Below are 23,426 nucleotides of genomic sequence, written 5' to 3'. Positions count from 1 at the left end.
GCAGCTGGGGGAAGGGTTTGGCAGTTATGATTTTGGGATCCCAAGAGGGGAATTTAAACATAGACAGAAAAGCTGTGCTGCTGGGCAGAAGTGTGGATAACTGGTGTCCTACTATGGAAGGGACTGGGATGGGGGGCAGGGAAAGAACAGGAGGAATAAAAATTTGGTTGACAGCTTCCCACATCAATATATTCTATAACAAATGACATTAGTCCTGCCTGGAGGGAAAAAAAGTGAATTATTTTTACCTTGTCTGTCATGTTCCCTTGCCACTCCCTGCTTTTCCTTCCACTTTCCCCACCTCTTTCTTTTTTCTCTCTTCCTTTTCATTCATCCTCAAAAACAAAGGCTTTTAACAATACAGCTCTGAATATTTTTATGCATTATTATTCCCCAACTATTTTTATTTCTAAGAGAGATGTGCTGCTAGCCATTCTCGTAGCTGGGGAAGATTTTAAGAGCTATGCCCTCCCTTTCCTCTCCTCTCCCCATTTTAATAGAGTCAAGAACAAAATGGGAACTGGTACAGAAACTGGCCCCAGAGTCAGGACTGGTTGGAGAGATTGTAAACTGGATGCCTTCTCCTTTAAAGTTGTCTGTCATTCAGTATCTGAGACTTAAACTGGTAGTATGGAGGTCTGAAGTCCTTGTGATCTGGTGATGAAACTGTATGATATGTAAAAAAAGTGCTGGCTTTGGAGTTAGAAGATCTGTATTCAAATCCTACCTTTGTCATTTACTGTTTATAAGTTCTTTGATGTCAAGGGGGACTGTCTTTTGCCTCTTTTATATCCCTAGCACTTAGCTTGTGCTAGCTTGGCACATTTTTTTGGTTATTCAGTTGTTTTCAGCCATGTCTGACTCTTTATGACCCCATTTGGGATTTTCTTGGCAAAGATAGTTGGTTTGCTGTTTCTTTATCCAGCTCATTTTACAGATGAGGAAACCGAGGCAATCAGGATAAAGTGAACTGCCCAGGGTCACACAGCTAGTACATGTCTGAGGTCAGATTTGAACTCATGAAGATGAATCTTCCTGACTCCAGGCCTGGCACTCTATCCACCTAGTTGCCCCTGTCTGGCACATAATAGGTGCTTAATAAATGTCTATTGACTTTATTGCCTGTGTGACCTTGAGCAAATCGCTTTACCTCTCTGATCCTTTAGTGTCCTAACCTGTAAAATAAGAAGCTTGGACTACATGACCTGTAAGGTGTTTTCCAATTCATTTATGAGGTCTGTTGGTCCATTAGTTCCACAGGACTGGGTGTGGACAAATTTCTTTTTGAAAGAGTTTAACTAGGAAAAGTCAAACAAACAGACAAAAAAGATGAAGTGAAGAATCGATGAGTTTATAGAGCATTTATCTTATTCTGCTTGATAATATCAAAGTGGAGGGAGTGTTGGTACATGATTTTCTATTTGCAGATGATTGTGCACTCAATGCAGCCTCTAAAACTGAGATGAAACAAAGTGTGGGTAGATTCTCTGCTGCTTGTGTTAATTTTGGCCTAACAATTAACACCAAGAAAACACAGGTGCCCTATCAGCCACCACCATACCATCCATACGTGGAACTATCAGTTGCAGCAAATGGAGAAGTTTTGAATGCTGTGGATAAGTTCACTTACTTTGGTAGTGTACTTTCCAGGAAGGTACACATTGATAATGAGGTTGATGCCTCATTGCCAGAGCTAGCTCGGTGTTTGAGAGTCTCTGAAGGAAAGTTGTTGTGTTCATCCTTCGTAGCTGAAGAAGACCATGCCATCAGAGAAATGATGACATGACTTGCACTTGGCTTTGTTTTGAGCGAGGGAGGGCTGTGCAGGTCATCAGCCTTACTTCTCCTCCAGAGCCATCTGAATCCAATGACCAGATATTCATCAGGTTGACTGGAGATGGCCCAGGCATGGGAGAGGAGGTATTAGACTGACTACCAAACTGAAGGTCTACAGAGCTGTTGTGCTGACTTCATTTTTGTATGCCTGGGATATCTGGACAGTATCCCAACTCCATGCCAGGAAACTGAGTCACTTCCATTTGAACTGTCTTAGGAAAATTCTGAAGATCACCTGACAGGATAAGATACCAGACACTGAGGTCCTTTCTTGAGCTAAAATGCCATGCAACTGCCAACTCTGCTTCAGAGAGCGCAACTATAGTGGACTGGCCATGTTGTTTGAAAGCAAAACATACACTTGCCAAAGAGGCTATTTTATGAAGAATTCACACAGGGCAAGTGTTCAAATGGTGGTCAGAAGAAGCCATCCAAGGATACTTTCAAGGTCTCTCTTAAGAACTTTGGAATTGATTGTGTGACATGGGAGATGCTGGTAGAGGAATGCAGGATTGAAATTGCTCAAAAGAAACACAAGATGTGCAAATTTAGAGAATTCACCCCAAATGTTCACATGGACTATTTGTGCCTGACCTGTGGTAGAGCCTTCTGAGCTCATGTTGGTCTGATCAGCCACAGCCAGACACACTGAACTTGATTCTACCACAGTGATGTCATTTTGGACTTTTCTAAAATGGACAACAACCATACTGAGAGTATTCTAGTCATAGATAGGCTAGCATAGTGTTAAAAAAGGCAGCCTTTTTCTTCTTTCTATTCCTTGATTTAGCTGTGTCTTGGAAACCCTGGTTGAGGAGCACACTTCCCTTTTTTTAGGGAAATATTCTAAAGATTCCTTGCCAGCTTGATTTTCCTTTGCTGATTTTGTAGAGACCTCTACTGGCCTTGTGCTGACATCTCTGTGGCTATTTTTCTGGAAGTTCTTTCTCTATCTCATTTCTACTTCTAGGTGGTTAGCCTCAGGCATAGCTAATTTACCATCTTTTTGTGAAGCTAGTAAAATTTATGACCCTATGGCCTTGTATTGAATTTCTAACTTTCTCTTTCTAAACACTTTCACTCTCAGCCCATTCATTAAGCTTTGATGGTAGTCACACCTTGGGACTAATAAGTAACCACACCTTTATTAGGCCAGATTGCAAGATCTGCCGACTTTTCAGGTTAGTTTTTGATGAGTTATTTCTCAGATGTTTTTCCTTAAAAGTAGCTTTTCCATAATCTCACTTTACATTTTAGGCAGCAGCTTTTTGTGTGACTTCATCATGAGTGAACCTTCCAAAACTACACATCACAGCACATCACATGTAAATCTTGTGCATTTCCCCCCATGAATCCTCCATCAGAGTTAAAACAGAGACACAGAGAGACTGATGCTGAGACTTAAGGCAAAAGAGAAGGAAGATTGCAGTTCTTTATTTTTTAAGATCTTCTTGCACCATCCATTAAATCTTGGCTGAAGAAATAACATGTGCATTAAGAACCAAGATAGGCAAACACTGCTGTATTATATCTCTGAAAGTACCAAATAATAGCTAGTATTTATGTAGTTCCTCAGTGTTTGCAGAATGCTTTCCATGTTATTTCATTTGATCCTCGCCAGCACCCTGTGAAGTAGGTGCATTATTGTCCTTACTTTATAGATGAGGAAGTTGAGATCGAGAGAGATGAAGTGATTTGCCCAGGGGTGCACACATATCCTGATCTGTAGTCCAACATTCTACTTACTGGCCTCCTAGGTGCTCTAAATCTATAATAATCAATTGCAAACTGAACTTTAAAAAAATAGGGTATAGTGAGATATGCCTGTAATCCTTGCCACCATGGGAGGGTAAGGCTGATGGATCACTTGAGTTTAGGAGCTTTGAGCTGCAGTAGGCTTAAAGCCAATTGGGCGTCTGCATTAAGTCTGGCACCAATATGGTGAACTTCTGGAATCAAGTGACTACCAGGCCACCTAAGGAGGGGTGAACGGGCCCAGGTCTGAAAAAATGAAGCAGGTCAAAGCTTCTTTCCTGATCAGCAAAGGGATAGTGTCTGTGAGTGACATCTGCACTTCTATCCTGAGTAAAATAGGGAGACCCATCTCCAAAAAACCCAATAGTGTCAGGGTATAATTAAGTTGTAGCATTCTGAAGCTCTCTGGTTAAGCTGGTGAGTGCTTAGAGTGGCTTTTTTGGAATGCTGTGGAGGTGCTCTTTATGTATGAATCATAATCTGTCACCCTTGTTCTGACCACTGCAAACAGGACTGACACAACATAACCTCCGGATCCTCAAGACCCTACAGAGGACCAGGTTGTCTCTGTAGAAGATGTATGTTCTTGTGCAGAGGAGATCAGATTAATATGGTGTACTTCTTTTAGATGATACATACTTTAAAAAATGTTTTCCCGTTTTCTTTAATTTATCTCTATTGGAGGAAAGTTCACCTGTTTATACATGTCACAAGTAAAAGCTGCTCCTGAGAACTGTGCCTTTAAAGTCGACTGACTAGCAAGATTGGATCAGTGTTTCAGCTTTGCCAACCCTCTCGTTGGGCACAGAATAAAGCCATTCTTTCTAGGCAGGCTCCCTTCTCCACAGGAGGATTCTGGTTAATTAGCAGACATTTTTGCTGCCAACATGCCTCTTAGAGATGAAAGGTAAATGTTTTCTCCTGGCACTAATTAGAAATGAGCACTGTGTAAAAAAAATTGTAAAGGGGATCTGGCAATCGAATTTCTCCAAAAGAATCAAGACTTTAATTTAACTCTTTGGCTTAATTAATATCTGAGACTGCATTATGTATTGATTAGGTATTGGACAGCTAAGTTACGCAGATAGAGCGCCAGACCTGGGGTCAGGAAGACCTGAGTTCAGCTCTGGTCTGGGCAAGTCACTTACTCCTATTTGATTCAGTTTCATCATCTGGAAAATGATCTGGAAAAGAAAATGGCAAACCACTCCAGCATCTTTGCCGAGAAGACCCCAAATTGGGTCACAAAGAGTCGTTCACAACTGAAAAACAGCTCAGCAGCAGCGGCAACAAATAGGTATTGATATGTTGCTCATGTAATTTTTTTTGGTAGGAGAAAAAGCGGCTGACCTATACCTTCACTGGTATAAGGAACCTTCAGGGAGGAAAGTCCATCTACCAGTGCAGATGAGCACTTGTTTGGCAACTTTCGGTCTTAATTTCCTGGGGCACTAAGAGATGGTGACTTGCCCTGGGTCACACAGCCAGTCTGTGTAACAGATTTGTTTAGAATTCATGGAGCCCAAAAAGGAAGATGCAAAGGAAGGACCCAATCCAGTGCATCCTGGTTCTGAGGCCACCTCCTTATCCACTGCACCATATAATTTATCTACATGCACCTATAGGACAAGATTGAGATTTTTTTTTTTTTAATAAGCAGAGAGACTTGGAATCCCTCCCCTTCTTCCTTTCATTCCCTGGATTTAGTAAGTTTTTCCTAATTTTATCTCTACCATGCTTTGATTACTTCTTGACCACTTTTTTCCCTCAGATTTGAGGTATTCAACTGGCATATTCCCTTCTAACACATCATTTATGCTTTTTTTATAAAGGTGGTAAGTTTGCATAGTCAATAAGGCAGCAAGTTTCATTTAACCAGGGAACATGTCTTCTTTTTCTATCATGTCCCTGATTTTAAAGAAAGGTGGTCATGGATTGATGAACATTTTGAGTTTTATGTGGATTCAGGACTGACCTAAGTGGGATATGGTGATTTCTTCTACTGGATGGCATATGCACAATTTCTTTCTGCCCCCAAATCTTCCTCAGTGAAGTATCATAACACCTGACATTTTGTTGGTGGGTTAATTCCATTTCTTTATGTCAATAAGAACCCTGGCATTAGCTGGGCATTCAAGATCCTTCCTCTATTATCTTGCTTAAACCAGTTTTCAGTATTATCTTTCATTGCTTCACATTTGTAACTCCCTTCTCCAGTCCATCTGGTTTCTTTTTTTTCTCTTCTCTGAGTATCTTGTTTCTGAACCTGTCTTCAAAATAGATTTTCTCTTCCTTGACATAAGCTAGGATGCCCTTTCCTCTCTTTTTTACTCATTCTCCAAAGTGCAGATCAAGTATCATATCTCCCATGAAGTCTTTCCTTCTCTCTCTCTCTCTCTCTCTCTCTCTCTCTCTCTCTCTCTCTCTCTCTCTCTCTCTCATTTGGCTGTTGATGTTTATGTCTCCTATTATCTCATTCACACCTCTGTATGATTTATTTCATTCTAATCACCCTCTACCTTTTTTTCTCGTTGAGAATAGTACCCTATGGAAATGGGAGTTTGGGATAGAGAGGAAGTAGAGAAGGGATGATTTTGGAGCATGAGGTATTTCCTGGATGTGCACCATTACTGGGGAGCTTTGTGCAGTTAGAGGCAGGATGAAGTCATTAGGCCTGGTAGGTAAGAGTCATGTGGCAGGGACCCCAAAATGAAGATGCAACACACTAAATGTGATGTAGGAGAAAGAATACTTCATTTGAAGTCATCAATCCTGGATTCTAATCCTGATTTCCGTTGACTTACACGTGTGACTTTGGGCAAACACATTTATCTCTCTAGGTCTTAGTTTCTTCGTCATAAAATGAGATGGATGAATTATGTGATGCATAAGATCTCTTCTTCCAAATATGGTCAGTACTATTTAAATTACCTTTAACAGATGTAATAATTTACTCTATAAATTTTCAGAAGATTTACCCTAACTGACCACTAGATGTCAGGTCATTACCATTTGATTATTTTATATTCCAGGTTTATAAATTTCCTTCCACCCCTTGACCCTCCTCCCCCACAGGGGCTGCTTTTCATAGCAAAAGAGGCACCACAGTAGTGGCTTAACCACTGATGAGTTACAATTTTTCCCTATTAGTGCAATACTACAGTTCAACAAACATTTAGTCAACTCTCACTCTGTGAGAAGCACTGTTTTAATTATTTGTGCCTTGGGAAGGAAGTGGGGAAATGAGGAAATACAGAGTGAATCCTAATAGATTTATTTAGAATTCATGGGCAAGAAAAATGAATGAACGAGGATCTGCAGAATCATGGTGAGAATCAGGTATTCCAGTTTCCCATGTTGGATTGTATCTTGTTTTCTCTGCTAAATGTTTGCCCCTGGAGTATATGTCAGGGTTCTGAAACTATAGGTTGCAATAGTATAGTTTTAAGTGTTCTACGGAGGCTCCATTGTGATTCAAAGAACTCCCGGTCTCTGGGTTGAGATCAGGTTTAATCTTTGCTCTAACTCTTGTTGGCTGTGAGCCTTTCTGAGCCTCATATAATACTGGGACTATATTTCACAGCCTTGTGAAGAAAATGCTTTTCAAACCTTAACTCAGTTTAAAATGTGAATTATGATGATGACTAGTGTGGTTTCTTTTAAAAAAAAAAGTACATATCAGAACATTCTTTCTCAAGGAATTCTTGGTTCCCCTCAAGACTCAGCTCAAATGCCATCTTCTTTGAGAGTCTCTTCTTGATATCTCCTCTTCTGCCTCTATCACATGCATCCTCTCCACCACTACCCACTATTTTTGCATTTACTATGATTTATTTTGCATCTGTTGTTTCCCATCAGCATCATGTAAGCTTCATGAGGATAGGAACGGTTCTGCTTTTGACTGTAATCCCATCACAGTACCTGGCACATGATAGCCACTCAACAAATTTTATTTAGTCGTATGATTTTTAACAGATTATAACATCTCCAGTAAAAGAGATTTTGCCTTGTGCTATTTTGATTTACATTATTCATGCGCTCTGTTCTGTCCTAAAATGAAGCCAGAAGTGTGAGTTCAATGCCCACAAGGAGCAATTATCTTCAGTCATTTCCATGGTCACAGATTGGATGGACTCTGAGCATCAGCCAGAAAGTTCATAAATGCAAGCTAACAGTCAGGAGGGAGTCTGGGCAAGGAAGTGTGAATAGAATGCAAATCTTTCACTATGAATAGAAAAAAAATACCCTATTGTCATTGTGTTAGCATTGGAGTACAACATGTACTTTCACAATTCTGTCATATCCCTTGAATTATTAAGTGAATATTTTCTTGCTCCAATAATTTACCCCTTAAAATATCCAGAATTTAAGTACCAGGATAGTAGATGATTAAATGTTAATGGAATTTAGAGTGTGGAAAGAACTCTAGAGATCATTTAGTCCATTACTTTAAAGATATAAGTTTAATGATTTTAAAGTCCATTTTAAACATGAAAAAAAATGGAGCTCCTCCCAAAGTTAAGGGACTTGTTCAAGTAACAGCTGGAATATCAACCTCAGTCCACTAATTTAAAATCAATTGTTCTTTCCCACTAGACAATGTAGCCCCCCCAAAATGCATTTGTAATCTTATTTTTCCATTTTGCTTTGATGTTATTATTTGATGACTAAAAGGCTAGTTTACTTTTTCTCTGTTGTATTTTGAGAATGTAAATAAGCTGAATGGATAAATAAATCCATAAGCCACAACTTTGGTTAATATTCTTTTGTGACTCTAAAAAGAGTGATGAGGTAAATCAGGAGACACAGAAATCTACAGTGAGCCTGCATGGGGTGTAAAAAAGAGCGATAACATTTAGAAAATTTAAGATTAAGTCTTAGGTCTGACACGGGCCATTGTGACCTTAGGCAAAGTATGGTACCTCTTCAAGTCTCAGTTTCCGTATCTGTAAAATGGAGATAACTGAATACCACCTACCTCATTGGGGAATGGTGCTTTGTAAATTAAAAATTGCTATTTAAATATGAATCACTACTATTATCATCTCTGGAATGGAAACAACAGAGTAGTGCTTTAATTTAGGCTTCCCCTGCTTAGCCAAAATCATTACACTGTGATTCAGGTTATTCACTGGATATAAAAGTGAGTGTTCTTGGTTGTGAGATGGAGAGAAAATGAAGAAGGGTCTTTTCTAGCTAGACTAAGGCATGTTCTTTTAGTTATTTTCTTTTAAATTTGGGGGTGATTATTCAGGTCAGAGCTACCCTGTTAGCTGAGACATTAAAAGAACCAGCAATTCTGTGAGCTTTGATTCCCTTAGGTTTGAGAGTTTGGGCTAGATGACAGGTTCTTAACCTGTTTTTCATATTGTGCCTCCCTTTGTCAGTCTGATAAAGCCTATGGGCCCCTTCTTAGAATAATGTTTTTTTAAATGCATAAAATAAGCCATATAGGATTATAAAGGAAACCAACTCGATTAAATGTAGTTATCACATTTTTAAAAAAAGTTCATGGACCTTAGATTAAAAATTTTAACAGCCCCTTCCAACTCTAAAATTTTAGGATCACATGTTCTTACAAGGCTTGAAGTCATTAAGTGGGCATGATATGAAGAATTTTGCAAAAGATATGGGCAAGAATACTACAGAGACTGAATTGGTGAAAGGAATATCTCTACTAATAAATCAAGTACCAGCAAAATGGCAGAGTAGCAAAATATTCCAACCAAGAGTATTATCATGTGTCAAGTAAAGAATAAATTTACTTCGTTCCGTATTCGTGCTCACTATATATCTGGTACATCACAGGCACTTAATAAATGCTGGTTAATTGATTGGCCGGTTGATACTTGTATTTTTTAGCTTTTATCTCTGTTCCCTTCCTATGAAGGAGCAGCCTCAGCTGCTTATCTTTATTTCTTATTTATTAGAATTGGGGGAGAATCTGGGCCTAATTTTGAGCTCTGTCCATGGTATGTCTTTATATTTTACAGGTGCAGAACTTTAACGGCTACTGGGAAAAACTGAACTCCAACTTGGAATATGTCAAATATGCTAAACCACACTTACAGTATAGCAACCATGTGGTTAGGAGAGAGTGGAAAAATTTAATTTCAGAAGAGGTAGGTAAAAGGTTGATAAGGTTTTTAGGCAAGAATCCTATATTAACACAAACCAGAAGGTGAAAATATATTTTTAGAGTTCAAAGAGCATTTTTTCAGCATCTTACCTTGCCCATTCAATTTGCTGATGAGGAAGCTGTAGCCCAGACAGTATTAATGATTATGTTACCCAAGATTGTCAGTGGCAGACCTGGGATTAGAACTCAGTCCAAGTCTTCTGATTCTCAGTTGAGTATTTTTTTTTTCCATTAGTCCATGCTGCTCATGGTGGCTGAGGGATATGGGACTTTGGGATGCTATGCATATCATTAGTTGAGATTTTAAAAATTGCAATTCCCATATTCGTAGGAGGTAATGGAACTCCCCATCTTTAGTGGGGCACCTAGGTGAAGCATTGGATAGAGCACTGGGCCTGAAGTCAGGAAGACCTGAGTTCAAATGAAGCCTTGGACACTTCCTGGTTGTGTGACTCTGGGCAAGTCACTTAACTTCTACTTGCCTTGGTATCCTCAACTGTAAAATGGGAATAATAATAGCACCTACCTCCCAGGATTGCTATGAATCTCAACTGAGACAGTATTTGTAAAACATTTGGCATATACCATGCACTATGCAAATACTTATTCCCTGCTACCCTCCCTTATTCTCAAACTCATTGTTTCAGCTTTGGGGGACTAAGCAAATAGCCATTCCCCACTTTTTGGAGATCTGACCTTTGGGACATCGTATTATAAATATGAGAGGTAGTGCTTATCCACATGGCTTTTATCTTTTACAACTTTAACATATTTCATTCTAGAAAAAAGGAAAAAGAAGATCTACTGTATATTTCAGGAACATTCTTGAGAATGCTGGAAAGTAAGTTAACCCTGAGTATTATCATCTATATTAATAAACTAGATATCATTCTTGGAAATAACTTTACTTAACCAAGCTAATGATAGATGATGGAGGTAGCTCTTTCTTCAATTGTGTCTACTTGGCAGAGTAGAACAGTCGGTTTATTGCATTTCAGTATCCAGATTTGTAATGCAAAAGCAGGTGATTTTGAGTGGGAAGGAGGTAGCTATAATGAGGAGAATGCTAAGAAATTATTTCTATATTGAGGCTTGTTAACCTTCACTTGTCCCTCACGAGTAATAGGTAGGCTGGTTAAAAAGTTTTAGATTGCTAGCAAGCTTGGCCTTACTTTGAAGGTTTAATTAATATAATTGCTGCAAACTGAGTCATCTGCTAGGGGTAGAAGCGTGGGCCAAATTCTGACCTCTATTCTGTCTTTTGTTTCTACTGTCTCCAGTAACTGAGAAGTACAATCGTTGTAAATTGCTACAGAGGTTTAAGATGAAAAAATGTTAGGTGATTTTATAATTGTTTAATGTCACTTTTTTTGCCAAGTTAATTTAAATCGTGAAGCTCTCAGCAGATAACAATTTCTACCAGACTCTTTAGTATTTGAGATATTTAGGTAGTAATGGCTTTTTTGTGATCTTATAGCCTTCCTTTTTTTCCTCTTAGTGCTCATGCTTGTGAATAACAAATCCTTTTTTCTCCGTAGGGTGATTTCCAATCTGGAAGCATGGACAATAGGTAAGAAAAGACCTGAAGGAAAACCTCACTTTTAGCCAGTGAGAAAAGTTCTCTAGAGCCCTTGCTTTTCTCTGTGCTCACCAGTGGAGAGTAGAGGGAAATCTATGCATAGTTGTTTATTCTGGACGTTCCTGTTTATATCTCTTTGCGGAATCTTAGTGAATCTAAGAGATGACCATTTGCTATTTATCTAAATAATGAAATTACTCCTAATTTTGTGAATTATTTCCATAGGGTACCACGTTAGACTTAATGACTTTACAATGGGCAGTTAATTCCTTTTTAAAAATTAAAAAAATTTTCCAGTTGATTCCATAGGAACTTATACTTAGCTAGATCTGTGATCTGTTCTGGGAGAGTAAGTGTTCATGATGATGAGATAGCATCCTCTTCACGCCCCCTCTTTTTATGCATTTCTTAGAGAAATAGATAAAGATTAAGTACTCGTCAGACATGGTACTAAGTGCTGGGGATACAAAAACAATAAGAACAGGTTGGTCCCTGATTTCAAGAAACGTACATTTCAGTATGAGAAGACTACAGATAAGGGGAAGGTGGGTAGCGGAGGAGAGGAAACGGAGGACTCATACAGGAAGTTATAAAAGTATGCAGGTGAAGCAGACCAGAGAGTGAGCCTAGGAGGGAAGTAAATAGTATGGTTGGGACTTCCAAAGATACAGAGATACTGGGCAAGAACTCAGTCATCATCAAGTTAGCCTCTAGATTATATCTTGTCAATGTCCTTCCACACATCCTCCATAGAAGATCCATCCAAACTGCTGGATAACTATTAGAATAATTAATTAATCATTCATTAATGATTCTATTCCTTTGATTCTTTGGTACCTTAGGGGTTCCATTTCTTTTCCCTTACTCTTGCTCTATGAGTGGCCCTCCTCCTTATTCAGTCATGAGTTCCTTGAGAATATATTTTACACAACTTCTTGCACATAAATCAAGATTGATAATATCTTATAGCCAACCTTAATTGATGTACTCACTATGAATGAAGAAATAAAGCATTTATTAAGCCCTTATGTTATGTGCTGAGGTTACAAATAGAAAAGCAAGATGATCTCTACCCTCAAGGAACTCATATTCTAATGTGTCTTCCCCTTACCTTTTGGGTCAGATCATAGTGTTCTAATAATTTACAACCATTTAGCAGCACTGGGAAAATAGCAATATTAAAGAGATGGGTTTTTGCACCAGTGAGGATCTTAAGAGCATTGAAAGTATTACAGTTTTCCAAACACAGTTCAGTCTCTTCTACTCAGTTCTGGGTCCAGTTTTTCTGTCTGTCTGCAGGATCTATGTAGGATATATACATGTTGCTGTACTCACTCAATGGAGTTGCCTATCTAATTGCAAGATAAGTTTTTCATGCTTTTTGATTTTCCACTGTGGATTGTTGGATCACTCTCTGATTTTTATAGATTTCACTAAGGAGGCTTTGTATCATTCAGGGCATTAATCCAGTTAGTACAATGCCAAACATGGATGACTCATGAAATAATGTTTGCTCATGTCAATTAGGCAAATAATTTTATAGCAGGGTTTTATGATTTTAAGGTGACGTTTGGCTATACTATATTAATATTATTAGTCTGAAACTGGCAGGTAGCTAGGTGGTACAGTGGATAGAGTGTGAAGTCTGAAGTCAGGAAGACTCATCTTCATGAGTTCAAATCTGGCTTCAGACACTAACTAGGTGACCCCAGGTAAGTGACTTAACTCTGTTTCCCTCAGTGTGTTGACCTGTAAAATGAGAGGGAGAAGGAAATGGCAAACTACTCCCATATCTTTGCCAAGCAAACTCCAAATAGGGTCATAAAGAGTCAGACACATTTGAAATGACTGAATAACAACATGTGAAACTGGTTGACTGGGCCAGTCTCATAGAGGCCTGCTTTTAATACCAGCATCCACTTAAGGAAGTGACTTGCTTCTCCACACTTATTTCTCTAACTATATAAAGTTTAGCTTCCCTTCTTTACTCAGCATCAATTAGCATACAGTCTTCCCATCTTTTCTGCATTCTTCATATTCATCGTTTCTCATGGTACACTATATTTTTGGTACATTATATTTTTGTACCACAATTTGTTTAGCCATTTGTCATCCACTGGGCATCCACTTTGTTTTTCACACTTTGCTGCTATAAAAGTTCTGTTATAAATATTTCAGTATGTTTGGTGTGAATGGTATCTTTCTTTTTATCTTTGACCTACTTGAAGTATATACTGAATATTGGGATGACCAGATGGTACGGACATTTTAGCCTCTTGGTTTCTATTTCTGTTGTCAGTGATTCAGAGAAGTCTTTTTGTATGGTTCCTTATAGTTGCATTTTTTCTTTTAAAAATTGTTTTAAAACTTCATCAGATACATTGTCGCTAAGAATTGCAGCCATCGTAATCGCAGTTCACAAAAGCTTTCAGGGTGAAATTATCTCCAACCACAGGCTGACAGTTCCCAGGTTTATTCAATAGTACCCACAGAGGGGTGGCATCTTGTGTTAATTTCCCTGGGTGATTTAAAACTTTCTTTCTCTAAAGTAGAGGCTTCCTCCCACTGGCACTAAGCAGAGGTTGTCAGTGCCTTAAACTAGAGACATAAGGGTGATGTGACACCAGCTGACCCTTGACCTGTTGGAAATGGGTTTTACAATCTCTGAAATGTTTCCAGATGGACTGAAGTTCTTATGTGTACCATCCCTTTGCCTCTCTCCTGCCTCCTCGCTGACATCACTTGTTCTGTGTGTGGATTTCTGGTCATCCTCTCTTACTGTGCTTAAGGAAACCTTGTGTTGGTTTCATGTGCTATGGTTGAACTAATTGCTGGAAACAGAATGTGCTGTATGCTTTTGTGTCCTTCTATTTCTTCATCAGCTTAAGTACTGGACAAGAGGGAAGCAAAATGTGGCAGAAATGTGTCCATCTTTTGCTGAAAAATGTGACCATTTCTTTGGTGAAAGGAACCTTATGTTCTAGGATCACACCATGTATGTGCTTGACCAGTGCTTCTTAGCCAATACCCTAAGTGAGTACCTGCAAAGACCTTGGCCTAAAGGACCCAAGGTCTCCCAGTGCATGCTAGGTCATCTCCAGTTATCCTGATGAATATCTGGTCATTGAATTCAGATGACTCTGGAGGAGAAGTGAGGCTGGTGACCTGCACAGGCCTCCCTCACTCAAAACAAAGTCAAGTACAAGTCCTGTCATCATTTCTCTGATGGCATGGTCTTCTTTGGCAACGAAGGATGAACACAATCATTTGACCAGTCTATCACTCAGCTTTAACCATTTTCCTTTGCACTCAGCTACCTGAATCCATGTAGGAAGTGGAGGCAGGAATATCACAGCAAGTAGATATTTTTTCTTTGTAAAGAATTTTTTTTTCCATTGAATGAAAACACACCTTTTCTCTTTTCTACTACTGAAAAAGAAAGAAAAGCAAAACCTTTGTTAGAAACATTTATAGTCAAGCAAAAGAAATTCCTGCATTGGTCATATTAAAAAATATGTCAGTTTACTTATTGAGTCTATCACTTCTCTCTTAGGAAGTAGGTAGCATGTTTCATCTTGAGTCCTCTGGAATTGTGGTTGGTTATTGTGTTGATCAGAGCTCTTAAGTTTTTCACAGTTATTTTACTTTACAATATTATTATTATTGTATATATTGTTTTCCTATGTCAACCAACTTTTAGCATCAGTTCATACAAATCTTCCCAGATTTCCCTGAAAACACCCCCCCCCCCTTGTTATTGCTTATATCGCAGTGGTACTCCATCACATTCATACTGAACATATATCATGTTCAGCAATTTCCAAGTTAATGGCACTCCCCACCCAGTTTCCTGTTCTTTGCAACTGCAAAAAGAGCATAGCAAATAATTCTTATAGTAAGTCCATAGTCCCTACCCCCTCAACTTGTTTGGTGCAACATGTCAGCTTGGAAGTGGAAAATCTTTTTAACATCACATACTACATTTTTCACTCTGATCAAGTTACTCTCTAAGCTAAGTAACTCATGTTTAGATAGGTTAAGATGATAATCCAGAACACATTCTTCCAAACTAAAGTTAGTAATCTCAATGCCAGCATACTCTCTGGGAGGGAGAGAGGGAGATGGAGGAGGACCAAGCCTTTTCCTGTCCTGGCTTATTGTCTTCTTGGTAAATAAAATATCTCTATCATTCTGATTCTAATTACTAGCCTTGTCTTAAGTAATGGAGTCTGGTTTCATTTTTTCCACTCAGACACTAGGGTTTTAGTGTCTGAGAGGGAAAATGAAACTATACCCTATCAGGATTGGGCACTTTCTTTTTCACCTTTCCATCCTTTCCTTTTTCCTCTCACAGAGGTCTTGGTGTCTCTTCTGAATTTATGTTAGAAACACAGTCTGGCATCTGTAAAATCTTCCATCCTGCAAGTATCTCCCAGTGAGCCAGGAAGAAAAATCTAGTTTATAGTTTATGATGCCTCTTATTTTGGGGGGTTGGAGGTAGGGAGGGAGTTGGTGTTGAAGGATGGAAAACATAGTAACCATGCAAATATTCGTTGTCTAAATAGTGCTCTGTTTTATTTCAGAGCCACGATTAGCTCCCCTCTTCCAGGAGGAAGATAATCAGCAGAGACTGCTCATGGGACTGGTATGTATTCTATGGCTTGTTAGTATGCCAGGGAACTCTGAACCCCCAAGACAAACAAAAGTCCATTTTTGTTGTTTTGTTTTATCATCTTTTTATTGAAAGACAGGGAAAGAGGGAGTCTTGTAATTTTTTTTATTGGTTTCAAATTCAGCAAAACAGAACCCAATGTTACTAAATTACAGAACCCCAAGTTTCCTAGAATAAATGAATAAAGAAGCATTTGTCACCATGCTAAGCAGTGGAGATACAAATTCAAGAATGAACCAGAACAGGCCCTCAAGGAACTGATATTCTAGTCGATGAGACAATACATATGTGGGAGCAGAGGCTAGAGAAAAGAGTTTCTGGAAGATTACAGGGTGGTGAGTGGATCCATAGAGAATTCAACAGATATCCTTTTTAGGAGTCATGCTAATATGGTGGGATTGTTTTGATTTCCTAGTCCAGTGGAAGAGGTAGAAAAAAGGGGCATGTAGAGGTAGGTTTTTGGGGGGGGGGGTTATGCCAAAAATCTCTTCATCTATGGATCTATCCAATGTTGGTGCTTATACAGTGTAGTAAAGAACTTAGCTATACTTTTCTTTAGGACTTCATTTGGGCTTTAGAGACCATGCTTTCATGCAAATATGAATGTGCTGAATTCTAACCTAACTATTTAGTGAGTATACTGCTGCAGGTGTGTGTGTGTGTGTCTTACTTTCTGTCCCCTCAGCCTGGCTAGTACAACTTGGTAACTTGGGGGAGAAAGATCTATTTGATTTAACTTTTGATACAATCTTCTTCCCCTTAAGCTGTTTTATTAGTTTAGTAACTCATATGAAGATGAGGTGCAGTTGTCACCTAGAACATACACCTATATATCTTTCTGCCCCTCCTCACTTGGTTAGTTCTCAGTGACAATATCCACACCCTAGTATTCTATGTAACAATTCCCCACCTTCCTTCTCAACTTCCATTCTCAGCCATGATAGGCAATGACAGAGATTTATAAAAGAAAGAAAATCAGGCAGTCTGACAAGGGCTGACTTGAAGCAACATATCGTAATGGAGTGGCATAGATGATAATGCCTTAGATGCTTTTTGACTTGTGATCAAATACCTTAAATACTCAGAGTCTCATCTACATCTATAAAATCTTGTCAATAAGATATATCTATATCTTATCTATAAAATGCGGATCATCAAGCTTGCTCTGCCTACCTCATGGGGCAACAGTGAGGTTCACTAAACTTAAAGTATTGTAGAAATGTAAATCTTTCTTATTTCATGTCTTACTTTGACCTTGGGGGATTTAGATGGGATTATCTCTTGTAACATTTTCTAGAAGGGCAGGCCAATGACTTTGGAATTTACATGGGGACATTAGGCAAAGAAATAAGGTCCAAATTTTCTACAGTGTGAAAACACAGAACTTGGTTTTTATAAGAATGTCTTTGTGTGTTCGTCCTTCGTTGCCGAAGACCATGCCATCAGAGAAATGATGACGTGACTTGCATTTGACTTTGTTTTGAGTGGAAGGCTGTGCTGGTCACCAGCCTCACTTCTCCTCCAGAGCCATCTGAATCCAGTGACCAGATATTCATCAGGATGACTGGAGATGACCCAGGATGAGGCAATTGGGGTTAAGTGACTTGCCCAAGGTCACACAGCTAGTGAGTGTCAAGTGTCCGAGGTGAGATTTGAACTCAGGTCCTCCTGACTCCTGCACTGGTACCCTATCCACTGCACCACCTAGCTTCCCCATTAGAATGTCTAGCGTTAGGGGAGCTGAGAGCCTTTTTAGGCATTCATCCTGCTGAGCGAGAACAATGAAACTATGAGCAGTTCATCCTATGTCTCATAGGGAATGAGATTTGTCTCATTCACTAGGTTCTATGCTTGGGACTGTTGAAACAACAGAAATGGAACTTCAATGTTTCAGGAACCTTGCTCCTCTTCAATGAAGGTGAAACATCTTTATAGTGTAATTCTCATGCCTTGTCACTAGGGGTCAGCAGCCTCTTTTTGTTTAAAGTGCCACCACTTAAACATTGCTTTCCTGTGCTGTAGGAAGGACTAGGTCCACAAGGATGGGGAACCTGTGGCCTCGAGGTCATTTGTGACCTTCTAGGTCCTTGGGTGCATCCTTTTGACTGAGTTCAAGTTTTACAGAACAAATTTTTTATATTATATATACATATTAAAAAATATATAATTATTATATCATTAAAGGCATTTGTTCTGGGAAGTTTGGATTCAGTCAAAGAGCCACACCCGAGGATCTAGAGGGCTACATGTGGCCTTGAGGCTGCAGGTTCCCCACTCTCCCCCCCACCTCGGACTAGGAAATAGGCAAAAAAGGAGGAAAAAAGAAAAGAAAAAGAAAGAAGATGGAGGAGGAGAATAGCGTTAGCAGCCTTACAGGATGCCTGTCCCCACAGGTTTGCAGAGTATGGAAACAGGGCCATTTTAGGGCAATGATTTAGATTTATTACCTTGGTGCAATATGTGTATATGTGAGTTTGCTTTATTCAATGTATCTGGTTTGGATTGGCAAGGAGATTTATCACTTATATTTTCTTCTCTTAAGATCATTTGTCCTGATCTTTGTGAAAACCAGTTTATTAGCAGTTGTTCATACTGGACTGTCTAGAGAGGCAGAGTGATTCAGTAGATAGAGTTGGAGTCAGGAAGACCTGGGTTTAAACTGCATCCTTGATACTTTGAACAAATCTTCTAATCTTTCTTAACCTCAGTTTCCTGAGCAGAGATAGGGGGATTAGACGTAAGAGATGTGGAGGTAGAATCAATAAGACTTGACAACTGATTGGTGAAATTCAGACCATCTTGGGAAAAGATGGTAAAATTGTTTTGTTTTTTCTGGTATGAGAGACGGTTTTATCTTGTATGTCTAATTATTCTTTAAAAAAATTTTTTTAATAGATGGTCTCTGAGCTGAAAGAGCATCTCTTACGAAATCTACCTGTACAGTTCATAGGAAAGAAGAAAATTGAACAGTTAGTGCTGGACTATGTTTCAAAAATGGTTGGTTTTTCTGTTTTTATCATCTGTTCAGTGGATCTTATTATATTTCTGTAATTTCCACATGCCTCTTTTTTTTTTGTCCTGCAATATGCCTAATATTTATTGGTTTAACCATTTTACCTATCTTCATATCCCCAGTGATTAGCACAGTGCTTGATACATAGTAGGGACTTAATAAATGTGTGTTGACCAACAATGTTATAGAATTACAAGAAGTATATACAATACATTTCTATTGCCTCAAGGAATTTACAGTGATAAAATAATGGAGAGAGAATATGTGCATACAGATTTATTAGATTCTGATAAATGATTAATCACTTCTAAATCATATAAGGGTCCTATAATCAGATAGATACTGGAGTTTTCAGAATAATTGATAGTTATATAACAATGTAGGCCCCCAGAGCTTTATGAATAACAGTAATGATTTCTGCATCCTGGTGTTTATGACTATATTTTGATTAACTATTATCTGCATTACTATGATAATGTGAGTCACTGTTACTATTCTTGGTGAGGGTGGATAGTTTGCCTTTTGAGACTGTCTTGCTCTTCCAAAATATAGGAAGTTGAAGCCTTTTTTAAAATTGGTGGTAGGATGGAAATAACATAATTATATCTTTATTGGAAAATTTTTACATAGATGTGCTTGTGTCACAGTAGATAAGAGTGCTGGACTTGGAGTCAGGAAAACCTGAGTTCAAATCAATGGGCTAGTTCATCTTTTTCTGCCTCAATTTCATCATCTGCACCTACATCAAAGGTGGTTGTGAGGATCAAATTAATTAGCATATGTAAAACACTTTGCAAAAGCACGGTATAGATATCAGCTATTATGTCATCCAGTCAATCAGCAAGCATTTATAAGCACCTACTATGAGCCAGTTGTGCTTCGGTTGTTTCAGCTGTGTTCGACTATAACCCCATCATGAGTTAGGCACTGTGCAAATCCCTGAGTTCAATATACATTAACTCATTAGATATGATAACCTTTTAAAGTAGGTTATGTATATAGAATATACACCCAATGCATACATATTTCTTCACATTAGGTCTAATTTGCAATCGGCCAGTTTGTACGTAGAATTTGTGACATACAGAGTATCCCAAAAGCTTCAGTAGCTTAAAACTGAACTAAACTTTTGAGATACCCCACCATATATTTAGCCTCCTGAATAAGCTAATGCCTGAAGTGTGCAAGAATAATCATTAAGTTCATTAATCTGTAAAATGGGGAAAGTAAAACTTTTACCATCTATTTCATAGGATTGTTGTGAAGAAAGCCTTCTGAAAATCTGAAAGTGCTACATAAATTTAAGCAATTATTTTAAATAATTATCATTCTTTTATGATAACTTTTATCATCTCAGTCACTTATTCATTTGAGTAACCCTAACCCTAACCCTAAATGCTTTTGCCATCTTTACAGTCTTTATAGTAGTGCTTACCAGTGCAAGAAAATGTTTTTAAGTTTCACAATTATATTTGGATTTCATTCTTGAATTACTCAGTAGGGAATGGAGTCCCAATTAGCATTTTTACCTACAACACTTGTGACTGCGTATAGGAAGTAATTAACAGAGGGGTTGGAAAGGAGAGGAGGTGGGAAAGTCTTCCTGTAAAAGATGGGATTTTAGCTGAGTTTTTGTTACATTCTCTTTTCAGACAGTTATGTTCATTTTCAGTTTTTCCATTTTTGGATGCTGGTACCAAAGAAGTGGCTTCAGAGGAACTTTTTCTGTGTCTCAGCCACAACACCAATACCAACTACAGTGAACAAGTTGGGCCAACACTTGGCAGGGCCTGTGTTGTTGAAATGGAACTCTGAGGGAAACTCCATTCAGGGGAGGTTAATTACTTTCCTCCTCTGGCAGTCGGATCTCACATGTTTCCTTTTCTCTTGTACTGTAGCTGGACCTCCTTTGCCAGATGTTGGAAACTAACTGGAGGAAACACGGTCTTCATTCCTGGGTTTTCCACTTGTATGCAAGTATTTCTTGTTTCTGGTCGACCATATGGTACAAAGGTTCAAAACAACTCTAGGCCACTGTGTATTGTGAAGGGACGTTTTGTACTTTACTTCCACCCACCCCAACTCCTAACTGCCCACCGCCCCAATCTCTTAACTCAAAGCACCTAACACTGCCCTGATATATTTACAACGGAACCTTGGTTTATGAATTTAATTCATTCTGAGTTTCTGTTCTTCATGTGATTTCTTTGTATTGCATAGCAAATTTTCCCATAGGAAATAATGTAAAGTTGGATTATCAGTACCACATCCCCAAAAATATTCATATAAAATAATTATTTATAATTTTAAGTAAGTTTTTGTCCCTAATGCACCTGAAATACAATAGCGATGATTAGTACACCACATAAACCGAAAATAAAATAAATTAACTTGTACTTTACTTTTGAGAAGAGTTGTGGCTGGTGTGAGGGGGACGAGAGGGAGGAAGAGAAGGAAGGGTTATTGCTTGGAAGGAGAATCTCCTTCTATGGGAACATCATAGATTTCAACACCGGGAGTATTCTCTCTTATGTTTCTTTCGCTAAAAGTGAGACTAACACTAGTGCCTTCCCTTATTTTTTTGTTTTTTATAGAATCATTTTCATGTTTTGGCTCGATTTTTTTTTTTTACGTTCATTTCTGACTGGGAATCTATCTAACGACGCTTGCTTTTGACATTTTGTAAAATTAATTTGTTTTCAGTTTTCAACAATCACTTCCATAAGTTTTAAATTTTCTTCCCCTCTATTCCCCTTCCCTCCCTGAGGCGGCATGTGATCTTATATGTTTTTTTTTTTTTTTAAAAAACATTTCCCTAATTGTGCATCATCCCTTCATGAGCCATTCAAGTCCAAACATGATGTTCGAACTGCGAATTTTTGTTCATCCTACAAGACTAATTTTGCAAAAAGTTTTTCCTCAGCCAGCAAAGCATACATAAACCAGGTTACTTGTAAACTGAGGTTCTACTGTATATTAGTTTAGCAGTGTGGTATAGGGTATGGGGAACAGGACAGAAAGATTCACCACCTGACGCATATGGGCTAGGTGACTATGTCACTTAACCTCTTACTGCTCTAGGCACCTGTCTGAGACTATTAGTTGCAGAGAATTTCTTGATCCTGAATTGGTCAAGAAAATTTCTTCACCTGAGAATTCCTTTTACCAGTGAAATCACAGGACCTTTGTAGATACCTATCCCTGTTTCCCATCGCTCTTCCTTCTTTCCTGTCTTCTTCTCTCAGTGTGTTAACGAACATCCAAGTCCCAGAAAATCATGTGATGATTTAACTAGATGATTAAAATTAAGATAATTTGTTAACCTGAGTAGTTTACTGGTCTGATCACTTCTTAAAGCAGCTGAGGTTGGTGTGGTCATTAGTATAAAGCTAATTTAGAAATTTTCCATAAGGCAGAGTGTTAAATGATTACAATGGATTCCCCATTTGAAATGTTACATACATGCTGTCAGATATGGTTGGTTTTGCTTAATTGTTTTTCTTTGTTCCAAGGAGAAACTCATTGAAAGGGTGAGAAGCAGGGGTAGGTGGAGGATATATTCAGAATTTTCTGTAGTGTAACAATAAAATGAATCAATAAAACTTGTTCCCACTCAAATCTACAAGAGATGGGAAAAATGGATTCCCCAGTAGACATGCTATATCCATTTAAATCTGCAGCACTGGCCAAATGGTTCTCAAAGGGATGTTAATTCTATATCTGACATGTTGTTCTGTAATTCTTCTTAGCAATGGTCGTGGCAGTGCGGGTGAATTTGCAGTCTTTCACACCATGACGCAGATTTTGGATTCTGTGAACAGGATGTGTTTACCTCTTCCTCCTGGTAAGGGCTTTTGTCATCCATTCATTTGCATGAATTTGCATGACTCCTTTACATGAGTCTTCTGATACTTGGGCTTCACTTGCATGAACCTCATGACAGGGTCCATGTAAGACCAACCATAAGCCAACTATACTTGCAGCCTTCCCTTAATCTTTCCTTCAGTCTCTGCTTTTCCTTCAGATCTCAGCTCATGCCCTGCTTTTTAATGGTTTCCTGATCTCTGCTGCTGCGGTTGACCGTGTTTTGTTCAGTTATTTCAGTCATGTCCAATTCTTCATGACCCCATTTGGGGTTTTCTTGGTACGACTACTGAAGTGGTTTGCCATTTCCTTCTCCAGCTCATTTTACAGATGAGGAAATTGAGGCAAACAGGGTTAATTAATTTGCCCAGGGTCACACAGCTAGTAAGTGAAGCTGGATTGGACTTATGAAGATGACTCTTCCTAACTCCAGGCCTGGCACTCTATCCACTGTGGCACCTAGCTGTTTATTTAATGACTTTGTATTTGTTTGTCTTTATTCACTTTATGTTTATTTTGCCCATATGTACACAGGTCCATATCTTCTCTCCTGTAAGAATTTAATTTC

At 38.6% G+C, this 23,426-nt stretch overlaps 1 protein-coding gene across 2 annotated transcripts in view; it reads left to right on the top strand.

Annotated features, from left to right (window-relative positions):
• GSAP (gamma-secretase activating protein) overlaps window positions 1–23,426 on the top strand; it is a 111,365-nt gene that overhangs the window by 65,765 nt on the left and 22,174 nt on the right. Inside the window, exons 20-26 of one of the 2 annotated variants that reach the window (XM_072653163.1) lie at window positions 9,585–9,713; window positions 10,513–10,571; window positions 11,269–11,300; window positions 15,893–15,954; window positions 18,877–18,978; window positions 20,893–20,963; window positions 22,744–22,838. In XM_072653163.1, coding sequence (XP_072509264.1) covers window positions 9,585–9,713; window positions 10,513–10,571; window positions 11,269–11,300; window positions 15,893–15,954; window positions 18,877–18,978; window positions 20,893–20,963; window positions 22,744–22,838 — 550 coding nt within the window. The remainder of the gene's footprint in view (window positions 1–9,584; window positions 9,714–10,512; window positions 10,572–11,268; window positions 11,301–15,892; window positions 15,955–18,876; window positions 18,979–20,892; window positions 20,964–22,743; window positions 22,839–23,426) is intronic. The other variant, XM_072653164.1, reaches the window with a different exon arrangement.

Source organism: Notamacropus eugenii, chromosome 3 (genome assembly GCF_028372415.1).
Source record: "Notamacropus eugenii isolate mMacEug1 chromosome 3, mMacEug1.pri_v2, whole genome shotgun sequence".
Lineage (NCBI taxonomy): Eukaryota > Metazoa > Chordata > Mammalia > Diprotodontia > Macropodidae > Notamacropus > Notamacropus eugenii.
The sequence above is the reverse complement of the archived record's forward strand: the minus strand, read 5'-3'. Positions and strand labels throughout refer to the sequence as shown.